This window comes from Thunnus maccoyii, chromosome 18 (genome assembly GCF_910596095.1).
Source record: "Thunnus maccoyii chromosome 18, fThuMac1.1, whole genome shotgun sequence".
Taxonomy (NCBI): Eukaryota; Metazoa; Chordata; class Actinopteri; order Scombriformes; family Scombridae; genus Thunnus; species Thunnus maccoyii.
In genome coordinates, this window is record NC_056550.1 from 2761180 (window position 1) to 2788712 (window position 27533).

Genomic DNA, 27533 nt, shown 5'->3' on the forward strand with positions numbered 1-27533 from the left:
CTATCTGGTGTCCTGTGTGTGCTCCTGTCTCAAACAGCCAAAGAAATGACACCACCACCATGATAAGATCTAACTTATGTCCAATCTTCAGAGAAACTCTCCTGGGGGGAAAAAGGGTCAAGTTCAAAAGAAAAGTTGATTTTTCCATGAATGATTTATTTACATATATCTATATATTGTTTTTTATTTTTTATTTTTTTATATTTATGCATATTACTGTTGGTAGCCTGGCTTACACCGCTAATGGTCAAAAATCACTTCACAGATTCTTTTAAAAATCAAACCCTGTTTTTGATACTATTTATGGTCGACATCTTTTCTCTAAAAAGTAGTTGACATTGTTAGTGGCAGACTCTGACATTCCCATATGACATTCAAATAGCCTACCTGCGCTTAGGAGGTTAACAGGAAACACTGGAACATGTAATTCAGAATTATTGTTCTCAATTTGATCTCACTGATGCCAACCTCTGTTTGCTGTTCACTTTATAGTGCTGTGATGAGTTAGTGCTAATGCAAACCCATCATATCCTACTGCTGCTACTTCATATTAAAAGCGTTCCACTGGTGAAACATGGGGTGGCTTTTATCATGAAGAAGTCACAAAGGGCTGACCACAACTGATGATGCATTAGTTTTTGGGGGAGCCAAACGCTGTTTTAGTCTGGATGGAGGGCCAAAACAGAGAAAAGATGCATTTACAAATTTAGCTCACTGAGTGTGGACTTGGTCTCAGTGTCCCAACACTTTCTCACCAAATAAATAGATTTAGCATTAACAAAGAACCTGTCAACAGTTAACTCCCACACAACTACATAGGATACATAGTGTGTACATACAGTAGTAGTGTGTACATTTTATTTGCATATAGTATGGCATATGAGCACAATTTAAAACCTATTGTGGATCTGAAAATAGTAGTGCTATACATGTTCAAGAATACAGAATTACTGTCACTCTGCACTGCCATCACCAGCCACCATGATCATCCCCCCTCTCTGTTTCTGTGTGGTGGATTCAGTCTATTTCGGTTAGAAGTGCTGTTCAGGATCAGAGCTAAATGTAGGCCAGTGGAACCAATGTGACTAATGTTTGAGAAGATGACACAGTTAGCTTCAAAAAGCTGACAAGCAGACAGACATTCAGCTCCCTCATCCAAAACCACAGTGACAGCAGGCCAAAGGGACTGTGGTTAGAGTCACTGTTGGTTCACTGCCATCCAGCTGAGATTCACCTTTAAGACCAATACAAGGTAAATGGCATTCCTCCAAGTTAAACCGATGAATTACAGTGGGATAAAAGACTATATTTAACAGTCACCACACTTATGCTTTTAAATTACCAATTTTATAGCTCATTTATGTTTTTTCCTTTTCATATTTTAATCAAATGACTCCAAGTAATGAATAAGGGTTGCTAGTACTGCTGATTGCACTGAGACACAAATCTGCAGCTTTCAGCTCTTTGTTTTAGTTCGCCAGTCCATACCATAATAATCCCAACAGCTATCACCAACTAAGAGATATTAAACCATGACAGCCTCTTCTAGCTCACAATATATATTTATATGCTACCTGCCCACTGTGAAATGGTAAAAAGGTGAAGAAAATAATAGTGGCCAGTGAAGAAAGAAATATTTAGAAAGCCAAAGAAAGCCACCTAAAATCTGACTGTGACTCCCAGATAAATAAAACTCCCTTTTGATTTTCATTTAGTGAACAAGTTCAGGTGCAGAAGTCTTGCAAGTAAGTGAGACTCAACGTTATTTGATGCTGCCGGTTGTGGTGTCTTATAGGTTCAATGTGTATTGGCCACCTGATCCAAACAAATAGGGGGCAGCATATCAGCATGTCAAATCTGTTATTTCTTCACATTCTGTTGATAATTTTAGTTAATTTTGGAACATTTCAAACTAAAATTCTGGCCAATTCGTACACATTAAACCTTTAACAGCTAACTGAAATAAAACTATGTTTTTGTTTTCCTGCTACATTATACACTGTAAATCACCTTTCTTGTGAAAAATCAGCAACCAAAGGTAAGACATTTATATTTATGTTTTTTGGTTTTGTGATGACACCCGCCACGGAATCCTTGTTTCCATACAGTCGATCAAATCTTTGCATAAAGCTTTAACATGACATTCTATAGGCAGAGCAGATGGTCACACTGAGCCTCATAGCGTCCTGCTACACAACACAAGAGCCACAGACTCTGAACAACCCACATCAGCTTTTCTGCTAGTCTCCTTCTTATCTAACTTAAAAAGATGAGCACATCTTGTCCTGCACCTTAGCTTGTTGAATGAGCCACCAAACAAACAAAAAGTGCACCGCTAACACTAATATCTCAACAACTATTATTAGATTGCCATAAAATGTGGTATAAATATCCATGGTGCCCATTAAATGAGTCCTAATTCTGACTTTATTTTTTTTATCTAGCATCATCACTGAGGGGAATATTTCTCTAACAATCATTCACCTTTAAAGAGACACATCTGCATTAATGGCAACACTACAGACTGCATCTCTGCTTTAGTGTATGTGTATTGAGCTCCATTTCCAAGTCAAATGCCTTTCCACATTCATTATTATCTATTTATAACGTTGATGTCATGACGTATCAGCGTGTTTGAGTGTGTGTACGTGCATGTGTGTGTGTGTGTGTCTGCTTATACAGGAGGCAGTGATGAGGCAGATGTGACATACTGTTTATATGTCGACACAAATACAACTCAGCATATTATCTATAAAAGACTGGACAGCGTTAGCTTACTCAGCAAATTTCTTTTTTTTTATTCAACTAAAGCAACAATTGTTATGCAGAGGATAGAGGAACTGAATGAAAAGCTTTAGCTACAATTTAAAAATTTTACAATAAAATTTTTACAAAAAATGAAAGTCAGGCATCAACGAATTCATCCTGTGGGATGATAATAATACACAAATAAGCAGGAAGGGCTGAGTGACTTAACAGTGATAATTGGAGGAAATCTAGGTGTTAAGATGTTACAGTGCTGTTACAGTGTAACCCACTTCCCTGTGTGAATCTGAAAATACATATTTGCTTTGCGATATATGTATATTCTGAGGAAAAAATACATGTACCAATACAATACAATGCAGTATTTATTTTGACACATATCTGAGTGTATGAGAATATACAATATGTGCTCCTCATTAAAACAAAGGTTTTATAAAATAGAAAATAAAACTAATGTGAGCTGCTTTTCCTCCATCTACTCTGTCACCCTCCCCTTCTCGTTATATGGTAAAAAGGGGGAGGGGGGAGGTACACACACACACACACACACACACACACACACACACACACACACACGGCAGCATCCTCTGCTGATGTCAGACTCCAGTCATGTCGACCCTCCTCAGCACCATTAACACCATCATCTTCATGGCTTTTCTACAGACACGTAAGTAAACAGACTCGACCGTCGTATGTGTCATTTCTCCAACTTCTCATATCATATCTGCCGCTGAAATCTGTCTGCATCTACCGTGATCTCTGCTGAAAGCCTCGTTTACCGGTGAAAATAACATTTCAGTGTTTCTTAACGGGTCAGGCTGGGATGTTTTGGTTGCGCAGCGGTGGATGCTGTCGGGGGAAGAAAGCCCAGCAGTGACGCTGACATATAAATGAGAACAATGCGAGACAAACATCACCTACAGGAGCATTTAAGTGAGAATGTGAAATAGGAAAAATGTCACCAAGCTCCGCAAAGGTTGATAGAAACTCTCTTCAGTCCCACAGATGCGCTATGCGGCGCTACATGCATATTAAAGGTGCAATTTGTACCTTTGCTTTCAGTGTCATTCTGATTATCTGCGGTCTGTACTATAACAGCCTACAGACGGGAACATCTTCATTGAGAGGCGAGGTTTTAATAAAGCTGATACAGAGCATGGATGCACGTGCTGCATTCAGGTGTTGTCAGTTTTCTGGAACACATCTAGGCAATGTGGAGATGGTGGGATTTTTGCAAGCGATCATCTGCCTGAAGTTTACCGTTATGCTACGAGATGAGAGGAACCTTCATTTGACGCACATGCCTTCTGTTAGAGGAAGCATGCGTTTCAGTAATTAGGCTACTGATGTATATAGGCTGTCCCCAATTTGTGCCTCTCATATATCATCATTACATCTGAGTCACAGAGCGAAGCATCTAAAAAATAAATACATTTAAATAAATATGTTTTAAAAGACCCAGAAGGTGTTTAACAAAATTTACCGCTGTTCTGAATGTTTATTCAGAATCTTCACCACCTGGATGAAAAAAAATATTTAGTTTGCTGCATGATATAAAAAGATAGTTAGCCTGTTTCCCAAGTTGCGCCTCTTTTCCCTGATGCAAACAAAGGATATGTATTCTTGCTCAATTTATGCATAACATGAACCAAGATCAAAAACTGTATGATCAGTTAAATTGTTATACACTAACATTTTCATACAAAATGCATTTTCATATTTTTCTTTAATATGAATACTCTGTGTTTTACCAAAGGTGACATAATTTCAAACAAAGAAACATAGTCACAACTTGAGAAACAGGTTAAAAATCTTAATTATTGGTGCAACATCCTGATTCATCCTGATGGTTAGAAGAGTGAGGATTCTGGAAATACCCTCTGAACAGCAGTAAGGGTTGTTAAATGCTCTTCTGGGTTTTTACTTATTTCTTGGAACATCAGATGTTTGTAACTCTGCTCTGTGTGTTATAATGATTTATAATGTAAATTATACAGAAAAAGGGATAAATAAAGCAGACAAATATTAAAAGTACAATTCTTTTTGAAGAGTAGTCTGTCTTTGACTATTTATCGATGGCTAGAGGACATCTTTCTTGCTCTTTCTTTGTATCATTACAGTACTATCATATAATACTCTGTGTGGTGTATAATATAATTTACTGCTTTACTATTTTCTTAAATAGAATTGATTTTTGTTCATATTGGTAGTTGTTTACCTTATATTGGTTGCTAGCAATCAAAGTTTACCACTTTTTTATTTACCATCACATCACTGCCTGTCACCCAAGGCTGGATTATTAATCAGGCAAAGAGGACAACAGCCTTAAAGCCCCAGCTCAATGTGTGTCAGTAGACATGGCAGTTTGTGGCCTTCTGACTGTGTGTGAATCTGTTTGGGAATATGCTCCTCTAAATCAGAATATCAACTTAAATGAAAAAAATGGTGATTATTATTTTACCTTGTGAAGCTCCATGTCAAAATATTGTTGTAAGAGGTTAAAACTTGTAGTATGAAGAACAACTTTATTTTGAGACCAGCACATTTTAGCTTGTGGCCTTCATCATGGTCATCCAGGCCACAAGCCAAAGATTCAGTCATTTAAACATGTTAATGCCAAAAGCAGCATGGAAACACCTCTAAAACTGGATTTAATATTAAACTCTATAGTTAATGACATAGACAAGCAGTGGAGTACTCATAAAATAAATATGTTTTAAAAAAATATTGCCAGCCTGAATCACATACGATTTTAATTAAAAAGTGCATTAGCCTGTACAATATGCTTTCTTCATCCCCATCTGCTTTGTGCCTCCTGTCTCTCCAGCAGTGACCTGGTCTGCCTCCTCTCGGCCCACATCAGTGTTTAGTGTGATTAGTTGGGAGTCAGATGAATGACTTTGTGCAGTGACCTACTAGCCATGCTGCTCATGCATTTGTGAACAGGACGCATTAGCACACACACAACCCATATGCACACAAACACACACAGGTCGATTAATGGGCTGTCTGTTAGTCATTGGCATTTCAGACTGTCTCTCATCGCTGGGAAACAAACGATCAATTCAGCTGACCAAGCCAGTTCTAAAAGTGTGTGTGTGTGTGTGTACACTGTGTGTTGGATGAGGTCAAACTTTTATTTAAAACCATTCTTAAATGATCCACAATTGAGCTGGTGTAAACTCACCGTTGTCCCAAATTTCTAGCTGTGCTGGAGGTCTATATCTGAGTGAGCAGCTATTTAGTTTCTGTTGTTTGGCAATGCTGAGCATAGGGGCAATATACTGAGCATTTCATCCCTGATCCATGTGACTGATTCACTTTGTGCTGAGATCAGCATTGGGCAAGTTACTTGAAAAATGTAATCATGTACACATTGCATATTATGCTTTTAAAAAGTATTCGCATTACTTTACTAATTACTCAACAGAAAAAATATTCATTAAATGGCTCGTTATTTTATTTTTGTTACGTCAAAGGTGCCCTTTAAACGACTGTCTCCATGCCCACATTACATCTTATAATAATAATAATAATAATAATAATAATTAGGCTATACATTTTATTTATAGAGCGCTTTTCAATATACTCAAAGACATGTAACACATCTTCTGTGTTAAACAAGTCTACCATCTGGAGCTATACTGACCATCAACAACTAGCTTAGCATTAGCCCCAGTGACATGAAGTTCTGTTCTGTCAGTGAAGCAGCATTGTTCTCACAGTCTCCAACTCTGAACTAAACCAGCTGAGTCCTTAATGTAGCCTTACCAGCGGCTAATGCTAGCAAGCCAGCTAAGAAGACACAACATGCAAGTAAGACAACTTTGGTAGCGGCTAACTACGTCCCCACACTTCCAGCCCTTGCATCAAGCTAGCACATACTGGACTGTTCTGTCCAACCAAAGCACATCATTGTACAACTTCAATATATAGGCTTAAACACTTCTAAAACCACAGCATCCCATTTTTATATTTAAATTTGTGTAAATAAACAGTAAATTCAACATCTTTGGAGTTGTTGGAATGGATAGTTGTGTTACTTTTCACTTTTTTTGCTCCATTCTGTGTGCTAAGCTAGGCTAAACACGCTCTAGAAATATGTCAGAAGTGAGAGGTGAAATTTATATAAATTCTTTCATCGCACTGGATAAGATAAACAAATGATTTATAGTGTAAAAGCACAGAGGCCCATGCCTTGTTTTTTAGTGGCGTATGTTTGTAAAATACACTGTCCTACCAATTGAAAATCCTGTCATCATATCAGTAAATTAGGCTATTGTTGTTCTCTTAACTAATGCAAAATGGAGAAAATTAGTGAGTCGTGAAATCAAATGGAAGCATTTTGGATTTGATACCATAGAAATGAAAAATTGTGGATAACAGTAAGGCTCTTTGCTGACATAAAATGCAGCAGCCTTACAGTTACGTTAGCCTGTCACTTAGCAACACAGCAGAGGCACCACAAAGTCACAAAACAATGTCAATCTACAATGTAGTTTAGGATATGGCTACATGGATGGCATTCAAATGAATTCAAACAAATTTCATCTGAGTTCAAACTTAATTTCTTGAAAAAGTGACAACTCTAGTGTCAGAATATCAGATTCAGCCTATTCTGTTGCATGAAACATCAAGCAAAGATTGGGTTCAGGTTTGGCAATGAGAAATTTTGCTCTTTCCTTTCGCTGACTATGTCAATTGTCAATTGGGTTGAAATAAAGCAAAACATATTAAGTAGCTTTGAATTTTGGTTTGGGCTAGGTTTCTCAAATTCAGCATTACCAGTCAGGTCAAGACAGGTCTTAAAGACGAGCATTCGAGTCTTAGTTTGAGGCCCTTGAAATCAGAATTAAATGTCTCAGCTCTCAGCTTTACTGTTCAATTCTCTGTCAGATGACTATAAGAATCATAATAGATGTCTAAAAGAACTGAACATCTTTTGGCTTTCTCTTTTCCCTCAAAATCAGTCTCCATTACTCATGGTTTTATAGAGGCTGACTGAAACTCATTTGGCCTCACCTGTTATTTCTCCTCGCTACACTTTCCTCTCCATCAGAAAAACTAAAACTAGCTGAAGGTGGGTGGTCTGCTCAGTCATTCCCTGGTACAGCAGCTGGATAAAGTCCAATAAGGCCAAGAGTTGCAGGGAGCTTTGCTTTACATGTGCTTGGCTGTAACAGCAGTGCTGTTTGTTTCATGGTAGAAGAGGATAAAGGGGTTTGAGAGTATGTTTTAAGTTGGTATTTGTGTGTATGCGTGTGGGAGGAAAGGGCAGAAGATGACCCACAACACTACAAAGTATGTACCCAAGACCTGACTACAAAGGCGTAAAGTGAATAAGGAAAAATCTGTCCTATTTGGCAAAAATTCTTAGAGTGATGTAGTTTTGGTCCCTCTAGGAAGAGCGGTGAAAGCATTCTGTTAGATACCAGTTTCTTCACATATAGAAACTTAGACAGCCCAACCTACTGTATACTGGATTTATTTTTGGGACTGTTTTTACATAAATAACGGTCCCTTAATTTAAAAAAAAAAGATATGTATTGAGCAGGATGTGAAAAATAAGGTTGTCAGTGCTCTCTGGTGGACAAACGTCATTTAATGGTGACACAAACTGTTTCTAAATTGCCCTCAACATATCTTTGGGATTTCAGTACTGCATTTTTTATTACTGTAAAATTATTTGTAATAAGCTTACATTGGCCAGTGATATCATCCATGCAAATGTATTGCAAGTGGTGAGGACTACATGAATACATGAAAACTTCATAACTCTTGATGTTGTGGACAAATGCCTTGCTCTACACGTGACTCATGAAAATAAAAATGGACCAAAACTTTCATTTGAAAACAATAACAGTTTGTTTAAAAGTTATATTTTATTTAAGGGGTTTGTTAGTATTTTTCATATTCACATTCCCTGTCACAGTGACAGTGACCTATTTTATTGCACTTTTTTGATGTGTGCATAAAACAAATGTTGAGTGGGAAAAAAGAAAAAAAAAAGCTGCCACATGATACTCTTCTGATCAGAAAAGACACATTCATTAGTTAAACGAAGACTATGCAACTTTTTCTTGAACAGTTCCACTGTGGCCACAAGTGACAATTTCATGATGATGCCAAATGCTAAGTTGTAGTTTAACACTAGCACAAGCAGAAAAGAATCCTAACATCAGAGAATGTCTCAGAAATGTCAGTTACACAACAATATCTATTTAAAGTTTGCTAACATTAACTTAGTTTTTCCTTGTTTCAAAGGTCACACGCTTACAAATGCAACAAGTCCTCCAAACGAGCAAATAAATTGTTTTACCATTTGACTCCAGAACAATACATAAGTGCATTTTCTAATCTGGCGCTTCTGTTGGCAGTAATCAGCAGGACAACATCATTTGTCTGTGCTTTCCACATCACTGTTAAAAAATAATGATGTTTCATTACATGGCAATGCTGTGGTTAAGGTCTGGTTAGGTTTAGGCACAAAAACCACTTGGTTAGGTTCAGGGAAAGATCATGGTCTGGGTTAAAATGATCACTTAGTTGATTAAAGTTACTACTTTCTTAAAGTTAGGAAACAAATATCCTGTGGCCAAGTTCTCTGTTGTTTAATGCCTCTACCACCCCTCCTCCTCTGAATGAGGTATATTGTCAACTTTTATATACATCATCTGAACTGCACCACTGCTCCAGGTCATAATTACTACGGCCGCTGCATGGCATCTGTCACTCAGACGTAACTATACATTGTTTTTGGCAACTGACATTATAAGCTATTGTTGTTTTTCTTGGGAGGACAGTTTCTACAAAAGCCACCTTAGGTGGGAAGCAGTAAAGAAATAATGTCCCAGACTTTCCAATCTAGTCTTATGATTCTAAAACTGACTTACTGACTGTTAACTCACCAGGACAATGCAACACATTAACTACACTCTACACTTCACTAGAGTTGGACCCAATCCTGAAGCTTTCGCAGTGGCACCAACCCACCCTGAAACCTGATAGTTTGTTGGGATCCATCTGGTGTTGTAGAACTCACCTAAAATGTACACAACATTTGGATGGAAAATTACCTTTTTAGACACTTCTTGGTCATTCAGGCATTTGCAATGCTTGAATCAGATAGTTCAGATACACTTCAAGTGTTTCTAAAGGATTTGTAGGGAAATGAATACAGTCAGTGTCCTCACAATAAAAACGTGTGTGTGTTATATGTAGAGAAGGTCACATGACTCTAGTTACAAAACGGAACATTATCTTCATTTTTATTACTTCTCTCACCCATTCTCTCTTTCTCTCTTCCTCACTCTTTCTCTCTCCATGTCATATTCTGTCAGCCTCAGTTGTTCTGATTTCCTCTCTCATCCATCCGTGTCTCTGTCACCCTCATTTTAAGCCTCCGTCTCCCTCTGTCTCTCTCTGCTCTGTAGCTGACTGCTCATTGTGTGTGTGTGTGTGTGTGTGTGTGTGTGTGTGTGTGTGTGTGTGTGTGTGTGTGTGTGTGAGTGAGTGTGTGCATACACCCCCACCCCTACACACACACACACACACACACTGAAGTAGCCTTCAGCTGTGCTCACAGATATGGTGCCATGTCCTCAAGGACTCTTTCTCTCTCCTGCTCTCTCCTTTTTTCATCCTTGCTTTGCTTTTATCATGATTGAGCAGCTTTCTTTCTTTCTTTGTTTCTTTGTTTCTTTTTTTCTTTCTTTCTTTCTTCCATCATCTGTTTAATTCAATTAATTTAAGCGTGCCTTCTGTTGTCTGAAATAAAGCCCTTGATGCTGAGAAATATGTTTCTTTTTCCCATGAAGGTCAAAACCTTGTCTTCTTTACTATTACTGGTTTGTAGTGGTGTTGGATTAGAAGATTAAATGCTGTGTCAATGGTCAGTTGAAGCTTGTAGTCTTAATGGCAAAGAGGTCAAAGACCACTTCACATAACAAAAGCTATATATTTAATGGATATGGCTGCAACCTACTAACAAAATAGATCACAAGATGAAATGTGCTAGTGCCTGGTGGCATACCATGAGAATAACTGGTGCACACAAATAAGCAATTTGTGCTCTTAAATTAATTTCCTGACTTAGTGTGGACTTGGTATGTGGTCTCAAATAACTTAATTTGTGCACACAAACAAGTAATTTTATACATTATATTTGATATCCCTCAACAATAACATTATGTTCTGTTAATTTTTCCATACAAACTATTAATTCAGGAGAATAAATTTAAAAGAGCACAAATTCATTTGTTTACCCATGACACCATATAGGTTTGGCTCTCACTGAAAGACTTGTCTTTAAATGCACAATATGTAATTTCTGCTGCTTGGGGTCTCAATCAAAACAATAACAAAAGACAGAGTGTGATGATGTTGTAAAGTAGCATGGGATCATGGGAGTTGTTGTCTTTATTGTTAAACAACCAGCTTCTCCGGGATAGGATTACTTCAGTGTTCATTGTTCAGGATGTTTTTACCGGGAGCTGCATTATCCGAGGTCTCCTCCTCCCCAGAACAAAGAGACCCACTGATTAAAACAGGTAAAAACACTTAATAAAGCAGTTTCACATAAAAAATCAGTGTTCCTCCAACGCTGTTCGGTGAGCACAGGATGTCCAGTAGAGGCTGCTAGCAGAGCTGCTGATAACGTTTGCTCAGCTTGTTTCTCTGATAACTTAAGATCCAGGCATTCAGCAGGTTTTTACTGGGAGCTGAATTATCTACAGAGGTCTCCTCCTCTCCAAAACAAACGTGGCTACATGGGATTTAACAGTAAACTGTGGTCATTTGGTATTTGACTCTTAAAATACAGCAGTGTTTGGCTCTTCTTCATGTTTTATAATATGTTCCCTTTAATGACGTATTTTCTATGTTGAATTTCTTAATATTGAAATAAAAATCTAATGACATAAAACCCTGGTGGTTGACTATGACTATGATGACTATGACTACGTGGTCAGCATGGATCCTGCACACTCTATGATGAGAGCCAGTCCCACTGAGTTTTGTGTTTGACCGCAGGGGGTTGTGGGTAACACAGACCGTTAGCCCATTAATAAATGAAACAACCATGTGATGAAGACATATGGCCATGCTCTGATCTGCCCTTGGCTGGCACTGTGTGTGTGCTCTTGCAAAAAAAGAAAAAAAAAAAAAAGTCACTAACGCTGAGTGAATTGAGTTGGAAATTGAGAGGGAGATATGGAGGAAGAGTCGGATAGATAGACGATAGACACACGCAGTGTGTGGGTTGAATGTGTGTGTGTGAGAGACAGAGTCTGTGGGCTGTGTGAGTGGGAGTTATCTGCAGAGAATGCTTTGACCTCTCTCCCTCTCTGCTACTGCAGCTGTTTTCATGCTCTGCATTCACACTCACACACACACGCACACATACATATACACACACACACACACACACACACACACACACACACACACACACACAAACTGAACAAAGGAATACTAGCATATTGGTGAAGGAGAGAGAGGGAACTGTTTCACTTCAAATGATCAAAATTGTATCAATTTTATGATTCTATTCTACAATACTGTGCTCTTCTGTTTAAACAACTCACTGGCCTCAGAACTGAAACTGGCCTTCGGGTGCAGCACTGTGGCAGCCTGCTGCTCCTTAACAGTCAGGATGTGTCAAATGCACAGAGCAGCCACTAAGACTAATGTATTATAACTTCACCATGTCCTCCAACCTAAATGACAAAACAGGTTGTGTCATAACAACCCTATTTTCAGGGCTTTGTTGGGGGGGGGGGGGGGGGGGGGGGTGCATGTTTTCATTTATTTGCATCAAGTCCTCCTAATTAAATAACAGTTGTTTGTCTGTGCACTCCAGAGTGACACATAGAAGCATTTTTACAGTATCAGCAGGGTGACATCATTTTTCTGTGCCTTCCACAATTGTTACAACACAGTGTTGAAAAATAAATATGTTGTATGATTTGACAACAAAGTGGTTAAAGGTTTGGTTAGGCACAAAGAACAACTGACTAGGTTAGGTTAGAGAAAGACCATTGTGTTACGATAAGATTGTAGCGTCATTGTCAACCCAAGAGGAACTTCGTTGTAATGGGTTAGGTGATGATTGTGGTCATGGTTTTAAAAAAAAACAATGTTGACTCATGGTTTGAAGCAGGATCCACCCTGATCTCCCCCCTGTGTGGACTTTGTTGCTCATCAATAATGTCCTGATTTCCTCTTTTGCTCCTGTCATAATTACTGTGGCCTCTAGAGAGTGCTGACACTTCACTTCTTCTGTTTAAATGTGACATGAGATCAATACTGCCTGCCATATGTTAAATTGCATACTGTAGTATGGGGATTTCTGCATGACTATCTGCTGTTGTAAATGAACAGAGGCATGGCTGTAGTGAATTTTGTGTAAGATGTTCATGTATGAAATGTTAATGTGCCGCAGAGCTGCACGCTCCATCCTGCTCTCCCAACACTGCTGCTCAGATCTCCTCCGGCTCAGGATCTGAAGGCTGGTTTTTTTCTGCAGATAAATGCAGCTTTAATCTTACATAGTCAGACCTTTGTCCCATTAACATAGACCTAGACTTTTGTTTCCTGCTTGCTGCCATCTTGTCACTTGTTTAGAGCTAGAAAATCGGAATTTGGGCAAAGGAGTAGAGTTCAGGCTGCACCAATAGCAGATCCACAGTTGAGAGCTGTCAATCATGCCACAACAGTAACTTTCAAAGTTGTTACCCAAAAGTGAGATGTTAAGGCCCTACTGCTTGTGGAAACAAATCTATTATTGTTGCAATTTTACAGAAAAGTTATAAATTATACTGCATTTCATGAAACATCTCTACCGCCATTATCCTCTGTCACTGTACTTGCACTCACTGCCAAATAGCATCTCTCTCATCTCTGTGATTTGTATTATTTTGCTGCGCAGATATAAAACAAGAATATAAACAATATTTCCTGAATGAGGGGTCTTGCTCTCTCAAACCAGCTGGACACAGGAAATCTCTGCGATTTTGTGTGTCAAAGTTCAATCAGATTGAATTCTGCATCACGTGAAAGAAGTGGATCAATTTGCAACTGGAAGCGAATGTGTCTCATCCTGTTCCACATAGACTTGAATGAGAAACCAAAACCAATCTGACTGCTACATAAGGCCAGTTTCTGCAGGCTCTCCTCTCTCCACTTCCAACCAGCCAGCATGCTGTGGTCTGCACTTTTGTAATATATTGTAAATAACATCATGCAAGTACCGATATAATACCAATGCACCCGTACTGCTGTGTTATAGTGATTATGGCAGCCACATTTGTGTTCAGGCATTAAAATGCATTGAGATGAATATTTCACAGTTGTTAATTTCTTGGATTTCCTAAAGATAAGGCTGTTGTTATATTTTTCTTGTTAACAAATCCAACCTGTCATGAGCCCCATGTCATCAAACCTGCTGACCATACTGGAAGTCTGGAGCTCTTGGAGAAGCTCATTCATTTCTGGACACACATTGACTGGTCATTTAAGGAGACTTATGAATATGAATATGATACAGTGATGCCTCGCTAACATAGAAGCATTAGTCCAAGCTTACTGATCCTGTCTACTGCAGGTTTAGTTTTAGAAATTAGATGCCGATGTTTACCACATAACCATGGCAACCGCCAGTGAGAGGCAGGGGGCAGGAGAGAGGAAGTAGTTTGTGACAGCAGATGGGAAACCAAACCTTTGGCTGGCGGGCTCAGTGGGCTCCTGGCTGCAGTTTGAAAACACGCACACACACACACACACACACACACACACACACACACACACACACGCACTCTCTGGCTGTCACCTCTGCCAGAACATGGAGCTTGGCAGATTTATTGTCATTATTGCCCCTGCTTTGTGAGGTGGAGAGTGCAAAGTGACACGCTGAGCTGACACGGCTCATCTTTCTGTCTTTCTTTCTGTCTGTCTGCCATAAGTCCATTCTGTGTTTTCTTCACTACATTTCCCAGAGATCAACTTCAACTCTTTTTGTATTCCTTCCCCTCTCCTACAGGTAACTGATGATGGATCTGTTTGGCAGAGGAGAGCTTGGGCTGCTGGGAGGTGGAGAGGGGCTGAGAGATGATGTGGGCGTATCTGGGATCAGCTGGTCGGCCAATAGGCTGCCAGATGACATGTACCCAGCGTCAGGATTGGCCCTGGCTGCCGCCTATCATGACATCAAGACCCGGCTGGCCAGTCTGGAGAGGGAGAACAGCAGCATCAAAAGGAAACTCAAACACTATGAGTTTAAGGTGGAGAGCAGCACAGCACACACACACACACACACACACACACACACACACACACACACACACACACACACACACAGAAGGCTTGAATGCATTATTTCCTAGAAAGTTAATCTCTCCTCTCCTCTCCTCTCCTCCAGTTTCCTATGATCAGTAAATTTGGAGAGGAGAGGACACTGTGTTGTTCCTGTGAGCCCATCATCAAGGATACCAGTGTTATCCAATCAGAGACCACCAACCTACAACAAAGGATCAACTCTCTCACTCAGGAGGTACCAGTAGTAGTAGTAGGAGTTGTGCAATTTATATTAATACTATAAGTTTAGTGAGAGAATCTCAACAGAGATAAAATAGAATCTGCAAGTTCTGTTCACTCCATTCCTTCCTCCCTCTAGACAATAAGTATGTTTCCATCGATCAGTTTTATTTTTTGCACATTTTCAATTTACGCATAAAAAAAACTTTGGCTAAAGTGGAAAAGTTGGTGCATTGATAAACGCGAAATGTGATAAAGCGCAGTGGAAACAGACTTAGTGAATAAATGATGACATACATGAAGCATTGAAGCTTGAGTGACTTAAATGCTACTTCACTTCAAGTACATCATCATTTATCATCATCATCAGACATCATCATCTGATGTTTTTGTTTCCTCAGTGACTTAAATGTCACTCAAGCTTCCATCTGTTTGGGGCAATGAGGAGGCTGTAATGTTCCTCAAATTCATACATGAAACAAACAGAAATGTCGTATTTCCATCATGTTTTCCACATGGTTTTTCTCTGTTTGAGCTTTGACTGCTAGTCTTTTAATGATGTCATCTTGTTGTGTCCTCTTCTGCAATGGTTTACTGGCACCGACCGGAGAATAAACGCCACCAACTGTTTATCTGGTGCACCAACTCCTAATATTCACATAACAGTTATGGATATTCTGGAAATAAGTTTAAAATTTGCTCTAAATTTGGATGGAAACTTGATTAATGACTTTTATGTGTACTTGTATGTAATACAGTTTAGTACTTAATCTGTACACCACCTAAGTGCTGTTGAGAATTTTATCGGCTACTATTTTTGATTTAATAAGTAACCACAATAAAATAAGGGGTAAACAAAGTTTTATTTCCTAATCATTTTTAGTTTAATACTCGTCTACTCTCTTTCCTGTGCACTCTCTGTAGCTCTCTCTTTCTCTCACTCATTTTTTAGACATTCCTGTCTGTGGCAGGATGGAAAAATAAGCACCTGAAGCACCTTTAGTGTACAGCTTTCTTCTAGTCATTCTTTTGTCTACATCAGCTGGTCAACAACCACCAAACAAACTGATGAATGACAGCGTGCAAAAGAAATCAACAACAATGAACGTTGCACTACCTACCTATCATGCCTAATCTACCAAACTGAAATCTGTTGGACCTCATTTAGCCTAGGTTAGCCTACATAGCCAACCTGTTAGCAAGCTTTAGCCCTTGTTTCAGTCAAGCACAAATGTGCAGGTAATTATGATTAGCAGATCATTAAGAATCATTTCACACATATTGGGTCATATTTTTGTAGTTTTGTTCATCATTTCTACTGGTTATCACCAGTCATTTCTGACATCTGGAAACATGGCTACAACAAAGTCTGAATGGGCAAGAAAGCAGTCGTAAACAAAACAAGTTTGCCTAAGGTCAAAGTTGAAACAGGAAGTTAGTTTGTAATCTGTGATGGATGTTTAGTTTCAGTTAACGGACAGTTTAGGGAATAATTTTACAATTCGCCTTTGTTTTGGCTAACTTGGGGGTTTGTTCCCAACATGTCTGATTTTTGGTGATTCTTGACTTGTTTGACTTCTTTTTAGGAATGTTGGTGCATTCCCAGTTTAATTATCTTAAGTACAATGTTATCATTACTGACAGAAATGATGGCCGAAACCACAGCTATAAACCCCAAGTTGGATTAATCAGAATTATCCTTCAAAGGCAAGTCTAAGATTACTCCTGTCTCTCTGTCTCAGCTCCAGAAGAGTAAGGAGAGAGAGGAGAGGTTGGAGGAAGTCATCCAGGCCTATGAGAAGATTCACTTGGAGAAAAGCAATGTCCAGAGAGATCTAGACAAGATGGTAAACATGTTCACACACACACACACACACACACACACACACACACACACACACACATAAATATTTCCTTATAATAAAATATTATGTCAATAATATTTTGTTTGTGTTTTTGTGTGTGTGTGTGTGTGTGTGTGTGTGTCAGACCACTCTAGCGGAGCAGCATGTGGAGCAGATTTGCAGTCTGGAGACTGCTCTCAGACACAGAGAAACTTCCCTTCAGAAACTCAGCGCTCAACTCCGCAGCAAAGACACACATCAGCCTCAACTCCACGCTAGCCTGGATGTACCCAGAGGTGAGTTCTGTTTGATCAGCGGGGGACACAGTCAGATCATGGTAGTATTAGCAAGAGCAGCTTGCCTGGATCTGGAGTCTCTGGAGTTTCTGGTTGTCCAGAAACTGATCATGTCCAAGAATCACCATAAAACGGTGATATGACATTTTTGCACTTTGAGTTTTTGTACAGATTTAACAAACAAAATACATTGTATTAGTGAGCTTTAGAGGTGCTGGTGGATAGATTTTCTCACCTTTGGACAGAGCCAGGTTAACTTTTCCAGCTTGTTTCCAGTCTTTGTCTAAGCTAAGTTAGGCAGCTGCTGGCAGTAGCTTTATATTTAGCATACAGACATGAGAGTGTATCAATCTTCTCCTCTAACTGTCAGCAAGAAAGCAAATGAGTGTATTATATTTCATTACACTTTTGGACTGATATACCAAAATAAAAAAATGCCAAATACCAAATAAACACCCAAACCCAACATGACTGAAAACCACAACATCTAAAAAGACAGTGCTGATGATTTAGGAATTGAAGTTTTAGATCATTGTGGAGCAGTGCTGTGTAATTCAGACTGAAGCTGTTGTCTGTGTGGTGTTGTCAGAGGGGCGCGGGCCGACCTTGCAGAGCTCCCGCAGTCTAGACGCCCTGTCAGATCTGAAGCTGCAGCGACTGGAGGCCGAGCTGGAGGGGGCGCGACACCAGGCCGAGGGAGCATGTCAGAGAGAGAAGGAGCTGAGAGCCGAGCTTCAGAGGCTGCAGCAGGAAGTAGCCCAGCTACAGGAAGCACAGAGACAGGTAGGCTGGATGATTGCGTGGGGTAGGCCTCCAGACTCTGGCCATTTTGGCACATTTGACAGACATTCACACATTCAGTGTGACTAGAATTATAAGTAGCCACATCAGTGGTCCTTGTAAATGCAGTTTTTTACTGGTAATGGGAACAATGGAATGGGGCATAAGATGATACCAGGAATTAGTCATGATGGGAATGCAGTGAATTAAATAAACAAACACAATGAAATTGACTGGAATTTAGGAATTAACTACACATTTAGGTGACAGCGATAGCATATATTGCAAATTTAGGCCAATGAATAAATTGAAAAATGAATAGAGGAAAATAACTTCACCAACCTATTCATTAACACATGATGTCTCTCTCAGGTTTTTGCAAATGTGTTTGTGACAGTTGCCATTGTTGTTTGTCACAGTTAGGGTTCCATCATTATAATGCAGTTGTGTTCATGGACTGACAACTGTTGAAGGTGATGTAGTTAAAAGGATACATGTGGTGAAATTTTATATTTTTCTAATTTTCAAAAAAAAAAAAAAAAAAAAAAGGGAAATGACCAAAACTGACAATACTCACTAGAACACCAAATGTGTATTAATCAGCTTTTGAAAATAGTCCCCAACAAATGCACTATTTCCTCCTGTTTGAGTAATATTTGCTAAAAACTACAGTGACCAGCTGTTTTGGGAAATTTTAGGAAAATGAGATTATGTATTGTATTTGTGACCCATTTTTAAAGATTTACGCCTTCAAAAACCAAGGGGTGCCACAGACATCATGTTTCTTCAATTGTTTAGTCTTTGTATGATGAACGATCAATAACTCTGAAAATCCCAAAATGTATGATGATTTTGACTTGTAGTAGTTTCACCTTTTTTCATATTAGTGAATCACATGACTCCTGAGATCTGCCACCACTCACGTATTATTCACTTTTTGTGACCGTGTGCTACGTCTTTCATTTGGTTTAACTATCAAACCCTTTCATTTGATATGGTTATTGTCAAGTTATGTCAATAATCTGTAAGCTCTCTGTTTACACGTTACTATGGATGCTATGTCCTGTAGCCTCTTCACTATGTTTTCCTGTTAAAAAAAAAAAGACAGGTGGTCAGAGACCATCACAATCAACTGGGTGAATTTTCCTCAGACACAGATTCATATAAATTGGATTAAATTTAATGTTCACTGTGTAATCTACTTATCAAAAGTTTCACCACTCTGCAAACTGAGAATTCTGAAATGAATGGATATCAATGTCTAACAATCTGAAAATATTTGTTGAGCATAAAATTTCATTATTGAACTTGGTAGTAGTACTTTGACTTATTAATTTGAATGTTTCAGCTCCTGTTTATAGATAAATCTACAACCTGCTGATACTGAGGAAAGTCTGTTAGGGCCCAGACTATAAATTTAACGTGTTTCCCATTGACCAACAATCATACATATCTTAGAAAATTTTCCAAACCATGTTTTTAGCTTAACAGAAAATAAACTTCACCAAAGATTCACTTACTAGCTTTTGCCAGAGCTTTCAATCACATCTCATGGTCTCCACCAGTGAATGGTTGCTCAGTTGTCATGGAGATGGATCATCAGTTGATTAATGGTCAATGGACTAAAACATGTAGAGGTTTTATAACTGTTCTGTGTTATGCACGCATAAAATCCCTTCAAATACAGTAGTTTCTGTACCAGAAAGATAATCTAAGCTTGACCATATGAAGAAACGCAAATCAATAAAAATGTCTGTGATAAGTAACCACAGCTCTCTGTCAGTCACAGGAGTTGGCCCCACACTGTGAGCACTGTGATGTAGAATGGATAAAGAAAGCCGGGGACGAACAGTAAGTCTTATTCCAAAGAGGAGAACATTTGGATACCAGTCTATTGTTTGTCAGCTTGTCATTTATGTATATATATCTATTTATTCAGTCACTCTCTCTGTGTGTTGCAGGGTGAACCTAGCATTAGCCTACACTGAACTTACTGAGGAGTTGGGTCGTGTTCGCAGCCTGGCTGTGAAGCAGGTTGACCTTCTGCGGCATGTCTCACAGGAGCCGGGTAGGTCACTTGACTGGGTTTTTGATTTATACTTTATGGTATCAGTAAAAATAAGACGTTAGACGTTAGACGTTGTTAGACGTTAGAGAGACTTTCCTTCAAACATGGTGAAAATCTCGCAGTTCAAAAATCCAGAAAAATGGCCTGGGCTTCACTAACAAAGTGTATGTGTCTATTATTACATACATCCATTTATTATACTTACAGTTTTACCATAGAGTTCCAAGGTGTAGCTTATTAACTTACAGAGAGAACACAACAAAACAGTCTTCCATCAGCCTGTTACAATTATTTGAAGGTGCTGCAAGCAGTAATAATCAGTAATGTTTACCAGGAACAAAGACAGTGAGATGTGGGCTGAGCCCTAGATTTTTGCTAGCTTTTGAAACTCCTTTTGGGACTTTAGAGGAAGTAGAAAAGAATGCCAGTGAAAAGTGATGTTAAGAGCTACTTTCCCTTGAAAGCAGTCCCCAATCATTGGTCAATTGGAAAGACACAGACAGACTGAAACATGACTGAGCAGTGCATTCAAGTGGCCAGTGTTCCCAAGTAATAAGTAATTGATATGTTTTGCTGAGGAATGTCTTAATTCCCAATTGATGATGTTTACACGTTACAAGAGGTGTCCCATGGAGTATTGGGACAACTCTTTTCCAGTCCATGAATTGCTGATTCTTCTTTTTCTGCCCTCTCCAGTCTCTCGTCCTCCCCTGGCTCCTCAGCGTCTCTCCCCCACCTCCCCCCAGCGCCCTTCCCTCTCCCCCGACAGGCTCCTCCCCACCCCCTCTCCTCCACTGTCCCCAAGCGATGGCCCCGCCTCTTACTCCCATCAGCTAACCAGCAGCCGCCTACGAGCAAAGTTCCAAGGTCGCCGTAGTTACTCAGAGGTGAGATCATTTTTTTGGGTCATTTTGCAGTGAAACTTTGGGATTACTACATAGAGAAGTTTGGAGATACAGTCCTTGAGGTCTTTTGACCTCCTCCTCCTTTCCTCAGGTGTCTGACCCGTCAGCCATCCACAGGCCCCCGGTTCGCCTGATGAGGGACCCAGTATCCACCCTCCCCAAGCCCAGGCCCCTCCTGGGGGAGACGCAGGGTTATGGCCAAACCAAATCCCAGCTCCGTACCTCCTTGGTGGGCCTGGTCAGACCAGCATCGGCTCACGGAGCTGGAGGAGAGAGAGGAGGAAATGGAGGAGAGCGAGGAGGAGGCAGCAGTCTGAGCAGCAGTCCTCATCATTGTGCTCTGGACCTGGGCTTCCCCCTGGCTGCTGAGGTGCTGAGAGCTTTCACTTGCTTTTATTAAGTTAGCAACATTCCCTTTATTAACAAGCTTATACACCCACATAGTTACTTGCTGCTTCTATTGTAGGTAACCATAGAAAATGATTTGAATTATGTTCTCATAGTCAATTAGATGATACATACCGACGGGTGACAAGTTAAAGGAAAAACCAACATAGAATGTCTTAGTAAGGTGTTGGGCCACCATATGCCACCACAACAGCTTCAGTGTGCCTTGGTATTGATTCTACAAGTCTCTGAATTCCACTGGAGGGATGAACACCATTCTTCAAAAAGATATTCCCTCATTTGGTGTTTTGATGATGGTGGTAGAGAGCGATGTCTAATGTGTCAGTCCAAAATCTTCTGTAGGTGTTTAGTTGGGTTGAGATCTGGTAACTGTGAAGGCCATAGCATATGATTCACATCATTTTCATACTCATCAAATCACTCAGTGACCCTTTGCCCTGTGAATTGGGGCATTGTCATCCTGGAAGGGACCACTCCCATCAGGATAGAAATGATTCATCATAGGATAAAGGTGATGACTAAGAACAACTTTGCATTGATTTGCAGTGACCCTTCTCTTTAAGGGGACAAGTGGACCCAAACCATGCCAGCAAAATGCCCCCCACAGCATAACAGAGCCACCAGATCCCCTCACTGTAGGGGTCAAGCATTCTGATTTTTCCTTTAATTTGTCACTCGTCTGTATTAATACTTTCTCACAGGCAGGACAATATCATGGACAAAAATAATGAAATAACAAAGCCAAATCATAGGAAAACTTATGTCACTAGTAAGTGGAGCTCCACTGCTAAAAGCTACTGATTCAGTTAGTGACAATGGTTATTCAGTTCAGTCCATTCAGTTGAAGATTCGGTGTTAATGATTGGTTTGTACATGTAAGATAATGTGGGTCAGACTGTCAAGCGACCACTTGCTGAAGTATTTCACGGTGAAATATTTCAACATCTACTGGATGAATTGGCCTACAATTTTGTGCATGGTCCCCAGTGGATGTATCATAATGACTTAGATTATCCCCTAACTTATACTCAAGCACCACCAGTTGACATTTTGGTCTAGAGTAAAACGTCTGTACTGAAATGAAATTCAGTACAGACGTTGATGTTCCCTAAGAGATGACTTGTAAAAACGCTTATGATCCTTCAACTTTTTTTGCATTTTTCTTTCATTTCATAGACAGTAGAGTACAGACAGGAAATGCGGGACAGACACGCAACAAAATCCCCCAACTCACTTGTCCAAAACTTTGATGTATGACCAAACGTTACCTGCTGAACAGCAGCATGTTAGCATTGTCATTGTGTGAGCATGCTATGCTGTTAGCATTTAGCTTAGCTGTGCCTAAGTTTGTCAACGTGGTTGTAGACTCTAATCTCCTATACTTTCAACAAGTGAAATGTTTGGTTGGCATTTAAAACAGGATAGACATTTCTAGTTTTGAAAATTGGCATAAATTAGCACGTAGTTCAACCATAAATTTCTCTAAGTAGGGTAAAAATAGTGAGGGAGCTATACTGAAGTTTGAATGACACCAAAGTTCACTTTCAGCAGCTGTCCTATAATTACCTAATAAGTTTTAAAATTGCTATACTTTCTCATAATTAAATACTCCACTATCACTTCTGCTAATTGCTAAGTCACGTTATATTTCCTGAAAGATAGAGATATACATTTTGGAGGGGATTAGACAATCAAAGACTATTCTTTCATCACATAAACATCAATTATTTTCGGAGTAATCATCATGTCCCTCCTCTTATCCAGGTGCATCACTTCTGTCGCCTTGATGACCCCCCTCAGCCTACCCCACTAGTGACCCCGCCACAGTCCTCTGATGATGAAGAGGTGATGACAATGAAAGTGATGTGTGTGACTCTTGTTGTGTCTTTAAAGCAGTGTTATTCACTTTGAAGATGTCTTTTACAGGATGTATGTACATATCTATCACCGGCTGCCAGCCCACCTCAGACACTTGGTGCAACTGGGATTGGCTCATCGTCGCCTAGGGAACAGCCCCTCCACCCCTCTTTCCCATCTCCGAGGAAACAGCCCCACCATCCCTCTTTCTCGGCCCCAGAGGGCCCTGCCACCCTCTCCTGCCATCTGCCTCCCTACATGAACACTGAGCACGCTCAGTCATGGCCCTCCATTAATGTGAGTAGTTAACAGTGTTGAGGATTACATAAAGTGGTTAATAGATTCCTTGCATTCCCTGTGGGGAAACTAGGTCATTGCAGCAGCAAAAAGAGGATTCATAAAAAAAGGGAAGGGAGATGAAATACAAAACATTGTTTTATATAATACAGGACCAAAAAGGTACTCATTTCAGGATAAGGAGGGTGTACAGCATACTAGCATTAGAACTTAATGAGGCAGAGAAAAACAAATCATTTGTAAATAAAAATAGGAATATAAAAATGTAAAATATGAAATTACATACTTTATGAAGAACGACATTTGGGGAGTTTGAAGGTAATTAGTTTGATTTAGCAAGTTACTTGCTAAATCAAGTTGCATTAATACATTTTTTGGTCACCTGGGGGCAGCAGGACAAGCTATAGACACAACACTGACATATCATGTTATCAAGTTGTTATGCACAACATGTTAGCAAACAATTGCCCAGGTTAAGGCAGACACAGAGAAACATTAGCATTTATTTGGAGATGTGTTTCTGGTGACTCACTAATGAATATAAAGATGGATTTATATTTGACGCTACAGATTACAGCAGTAACAGCAGTTACAGCAGTCCCAGTGTAGCATCTACAGTGCCAAATTTCATCTGTTGGTAGCAACGCTGCAACACTAGATGGATGTATCATACATAATCATGTTGTATCATGCTTTAAAGTAAATTTTTGAGCATTGGTTCCATAGCCATGCTGTAACCCTTTATAACCCTATAAATCCAGCTGAAGTCCAATATTAACTCTCCTTTTAGCTCTGGTTTGGTCTCCACCAGCTGATGAGGGCAATATCTTTATCTTTAGCTATTAAATGCTTCATTATGCTCACCAGCTAGATGCTTACTTTGTCAGCTGTTTGGTGCTGGGCATAGTGTACAGTGGGCTTTTTCACTGAAAAACCAGGTTTATAAGAGCAAAGTTTGCACTTTGTAAAATAAGAACAATGAGCTAAAAGAGGCTAAGAGGCTCCGTAGAGCTGATGAGAACTGCAGAGTTGGTGAATTCTCTGCAGATTTGTTACCACAAGCGACACCTTTTATATTAGACAAAATCATATGCCATAAAAATCTTGATTAATACAGCTTTAAGAAAAAATCAGTTTTGTTATACTTTATATTTATCAGTTTTATTTGAACAGACAACCTCTGAGAGACACAAACACACCCACAGCCTCTGTGGTAGTCTGGGCACAAACTTAGTTTAGATTCTTGCTGTACTTTGGGGTTCAGTAGTTGAAAGCTGTCTTCATCTGTCTGTAGTTATGGATGGAGTCAGAAGAGAGTGCTGTTCGTAGCTGTCCTCTGTGTCAGCTGACCTTCCCAACCGGTTACCCTGACGACGCCCTCATCAAACACATTGACTCCCACTTGGAGAACAGCAAGATCTGACCTTTCTATCAAGCATTTTACACCCATTCCAACCAGAGGTGGGGATTCTACTGATCTTGATTGTTTTCTTGTTTTTTGTGGTTTGATGAGCCTGCATGCTCCTTTCAGTGCTGCCTATGGAACATGTCCAGTACAACCGCAGTCCTCTGGTACAGGGGTTACATGCCTTGGTCAAGAGGCACTTCCTTATGCCCTTCTATACAGACTGTGGAAACCAGCAACCTTCCAGTTACAGTACACCTCTGTTTTTCTACTCTTACGCATAATATCTCTCACAAAGCACCATATCAACAATTCAATAAGAGTGGCTTTTATCAAATGCTGTTTTTCTCTTTTCACGACACAACTCGACTAACGACCATTTGTATATAGACCTGAGTGCTGCAGAACTAGCAGATGTAGAAAAGACAATAGCGCTGTATCACTCAGGTACACTGAAGCTCCACTGGTAACGTAATATACTGTATATACTGGTGTGAGACGAGCACTGGAGACAGAGGACGTACCGGAAACATCCGACACATGCAGTGTCAGAGGCACCTGTTGTTTTCATGTCCCCTGTGTGCCTCAAACCACCTGGATGTCACTGCTATCATGTTTTTGTGGAGGATCAAGATTTCTGAACCTGCAATGAATGCTGGTCAAATAATTTAGAGGTCAAAAATCGTCTGCACAAATAATTTTAGTGAATAAGTACAAAATATGTAGTCTAGAAGTCTTTCCAAGAATGAGAAACAGGCGGAGGGAACAAACCATGGAATTGCTTTAAGGACACAGCAAACAAGTCAGGACATTGATGACAGTAAATGGGGCCAATCTACTGGCAACTGAAGTTCCAAAGCAAACTGTATGTAAACTCTGAAGTGTGAAATGCTCCAAAGGTACCAATGTGATTTAAAAAAAGCACCTACTGCCATCTCCTGGTGTGGTAATGAAAGTGCCTTGGTTAAACCAAAACCTTTTACTCATCATCTCAGAATTATGACTTAACATCTCATAATTATGGCAAAGTTCCTCAGAATTATGAGTGTCCCATCATTTTTGATTATTAGTCTGATTTTTTTCTTGTTTTTTCCTATTATTGTGTGATAGTATCTCTAATTGTGAGAAATGTTAAGACTGAAGATCTCATAGTTTATGATGTATCTCATAATTATGACTTAGTACCTCTAAATATATGATAATATCTCATAATTATGATAAAGTATATTATAGTATATTATTATAAACCAATATTATTAAACAATTTTTCCTAATTTATATTAGTCCAGATTGTTTTATTATTTGCTCCTTAATAATTATAACTTCCTTTTTATATAAATATATGTATATTACAACTACAGATTTTATCACATAATAATGAGAAACTTTATGCTTTTTAAATCTATGACATGCCATTTATGAAATATTATCTCATAAGTTATGAAAAACAATAATAGAATAATAATAAATAATTCTGGACAAACAATGAATAATCAATATGTAGTATCTCATAATAATAACTTAGACCTATAATTTATAATGTATCTCATAATTGTCTTAGTATCTCATAATAAGAATATTTCTCATAATTCTAACATACTCTATGACTATGATCATCTAACTTGTATGGATCCATATGAAATGTGTAATGAATGACACTATTAGGCATAAGCAAAACATGTTTTACTAACTTGTTTCACATTTCATTTTTACACTTGCAATAATCCACACTTATGGGTTTATATACTTTGCTTTGGGTTAAACGCAGCTCCACAGAGTTTCCCATCGTACTGAAAAAACAATAAAAGGTGAAGATGAGCCACCTGCAGTGACACCAGAGAAACCTGTCAACATGTCTTCACTTATCACTTCCATTGCATCTGGACTACTGCACTGAATAGACTCATCTACAGAAACTATGGACTGAAATTTAAAGAGACTGAAAATGATTTTCTGACTCATAGCTGTTTTAGTGTTTCAAGGATGAAAGCCAAACTAATGAAGCAAAAAATGAGAGAATCTGATGTTACAGAAACAAAAATCATCTGAATAAGAACTACACAGTGAGTCATTCCTGGGACAGCAGAGATCTTACACATTTGGCTGCAAGTCACTCATGTTCAGGTGGATTTACGGTGTGATGAGCAGCAGGTCGAGGGTTCACTGCCTTGCTCAGTGACATTTCACCAGAACACTCGGCTCTGGGTGGACACACACTGCCTGTTAAATTCTCACGGATTCACCGAGTTCTTCTTCTTGGGATCATAAAACCAACAGAAAGTCCAAATCAATCTAGCATTTTAAGATGTAAGATGTGTGTGCGTAATGTTGTGAGTGCACATACATATTAGTAATCTGTGCAGGTAAGGTACCAGT

At 39.3% G+C, this 27533-nt stretch overlaps 1 protein-coding gene across 1 annotated transcript; it reads left to right on the forward strand.

Moving 5' to 3' along the window:
* The first annotated feature begins 6449 nt into the window (after positions 1-6449).
* Positions 6450-26334, forward strand: LOC121883851 (TANK-binding kinase 1-binding protein 1-like). The gene is made up of 13 exons (XM_042392309.1): positions 6450-6582; positions 14804-15044; positions 15182-15313; positions 17040-17144; positions 17287-17437; positions 18027-18220; positions 20007-20068; positions 20179-20285; positions 20982-21172; positions 21282-21560; positions 23363-23443; positions 23525-23752; positions 25047-26334. Exons 2-13 carry the CDS (start codon positions 14811-14813, stop codon positions 25173-25175), a joined length of 1893 nt encoding a protein of 630 aa, XP_042248243.1. The 5' UTR covers positions 6450-6582; positions 14804-14810; the 3' UTR covers positions 25176-26334.
* The last annotated feature ends 1199 nt before the right edge of the window (positions 26335-27533 follow it).

What these genes read in the sequence shown, in the direction of transcription:
- LOC121883851 (XM_042392309.1), top strand. Translation starts at nt 14,811, where the DNA reads ATGATGGATCTGTTTGGCAGAGGAGAGCTTGGGCTGCTGGGAGGTGGA. An exon ending in TCAAACACTATGAGTTTAAG is followed by an intron (nt 15,045 to 15,181) that starts GTGGAGAGCAGC and finishes CCTCTCCTCCAG; the next exon opens with TTTCCTATGATCAGTAAATT. An exon ending in TCAACTCTCTCACTCAGGAG is followed by an intron (nt 15,314 to 17,039) that starts GTACCAGTAGTA and finishes TCTCTGTCTCAG; the next exon opens with CTCCAGAAGAGTAAGGAGAG.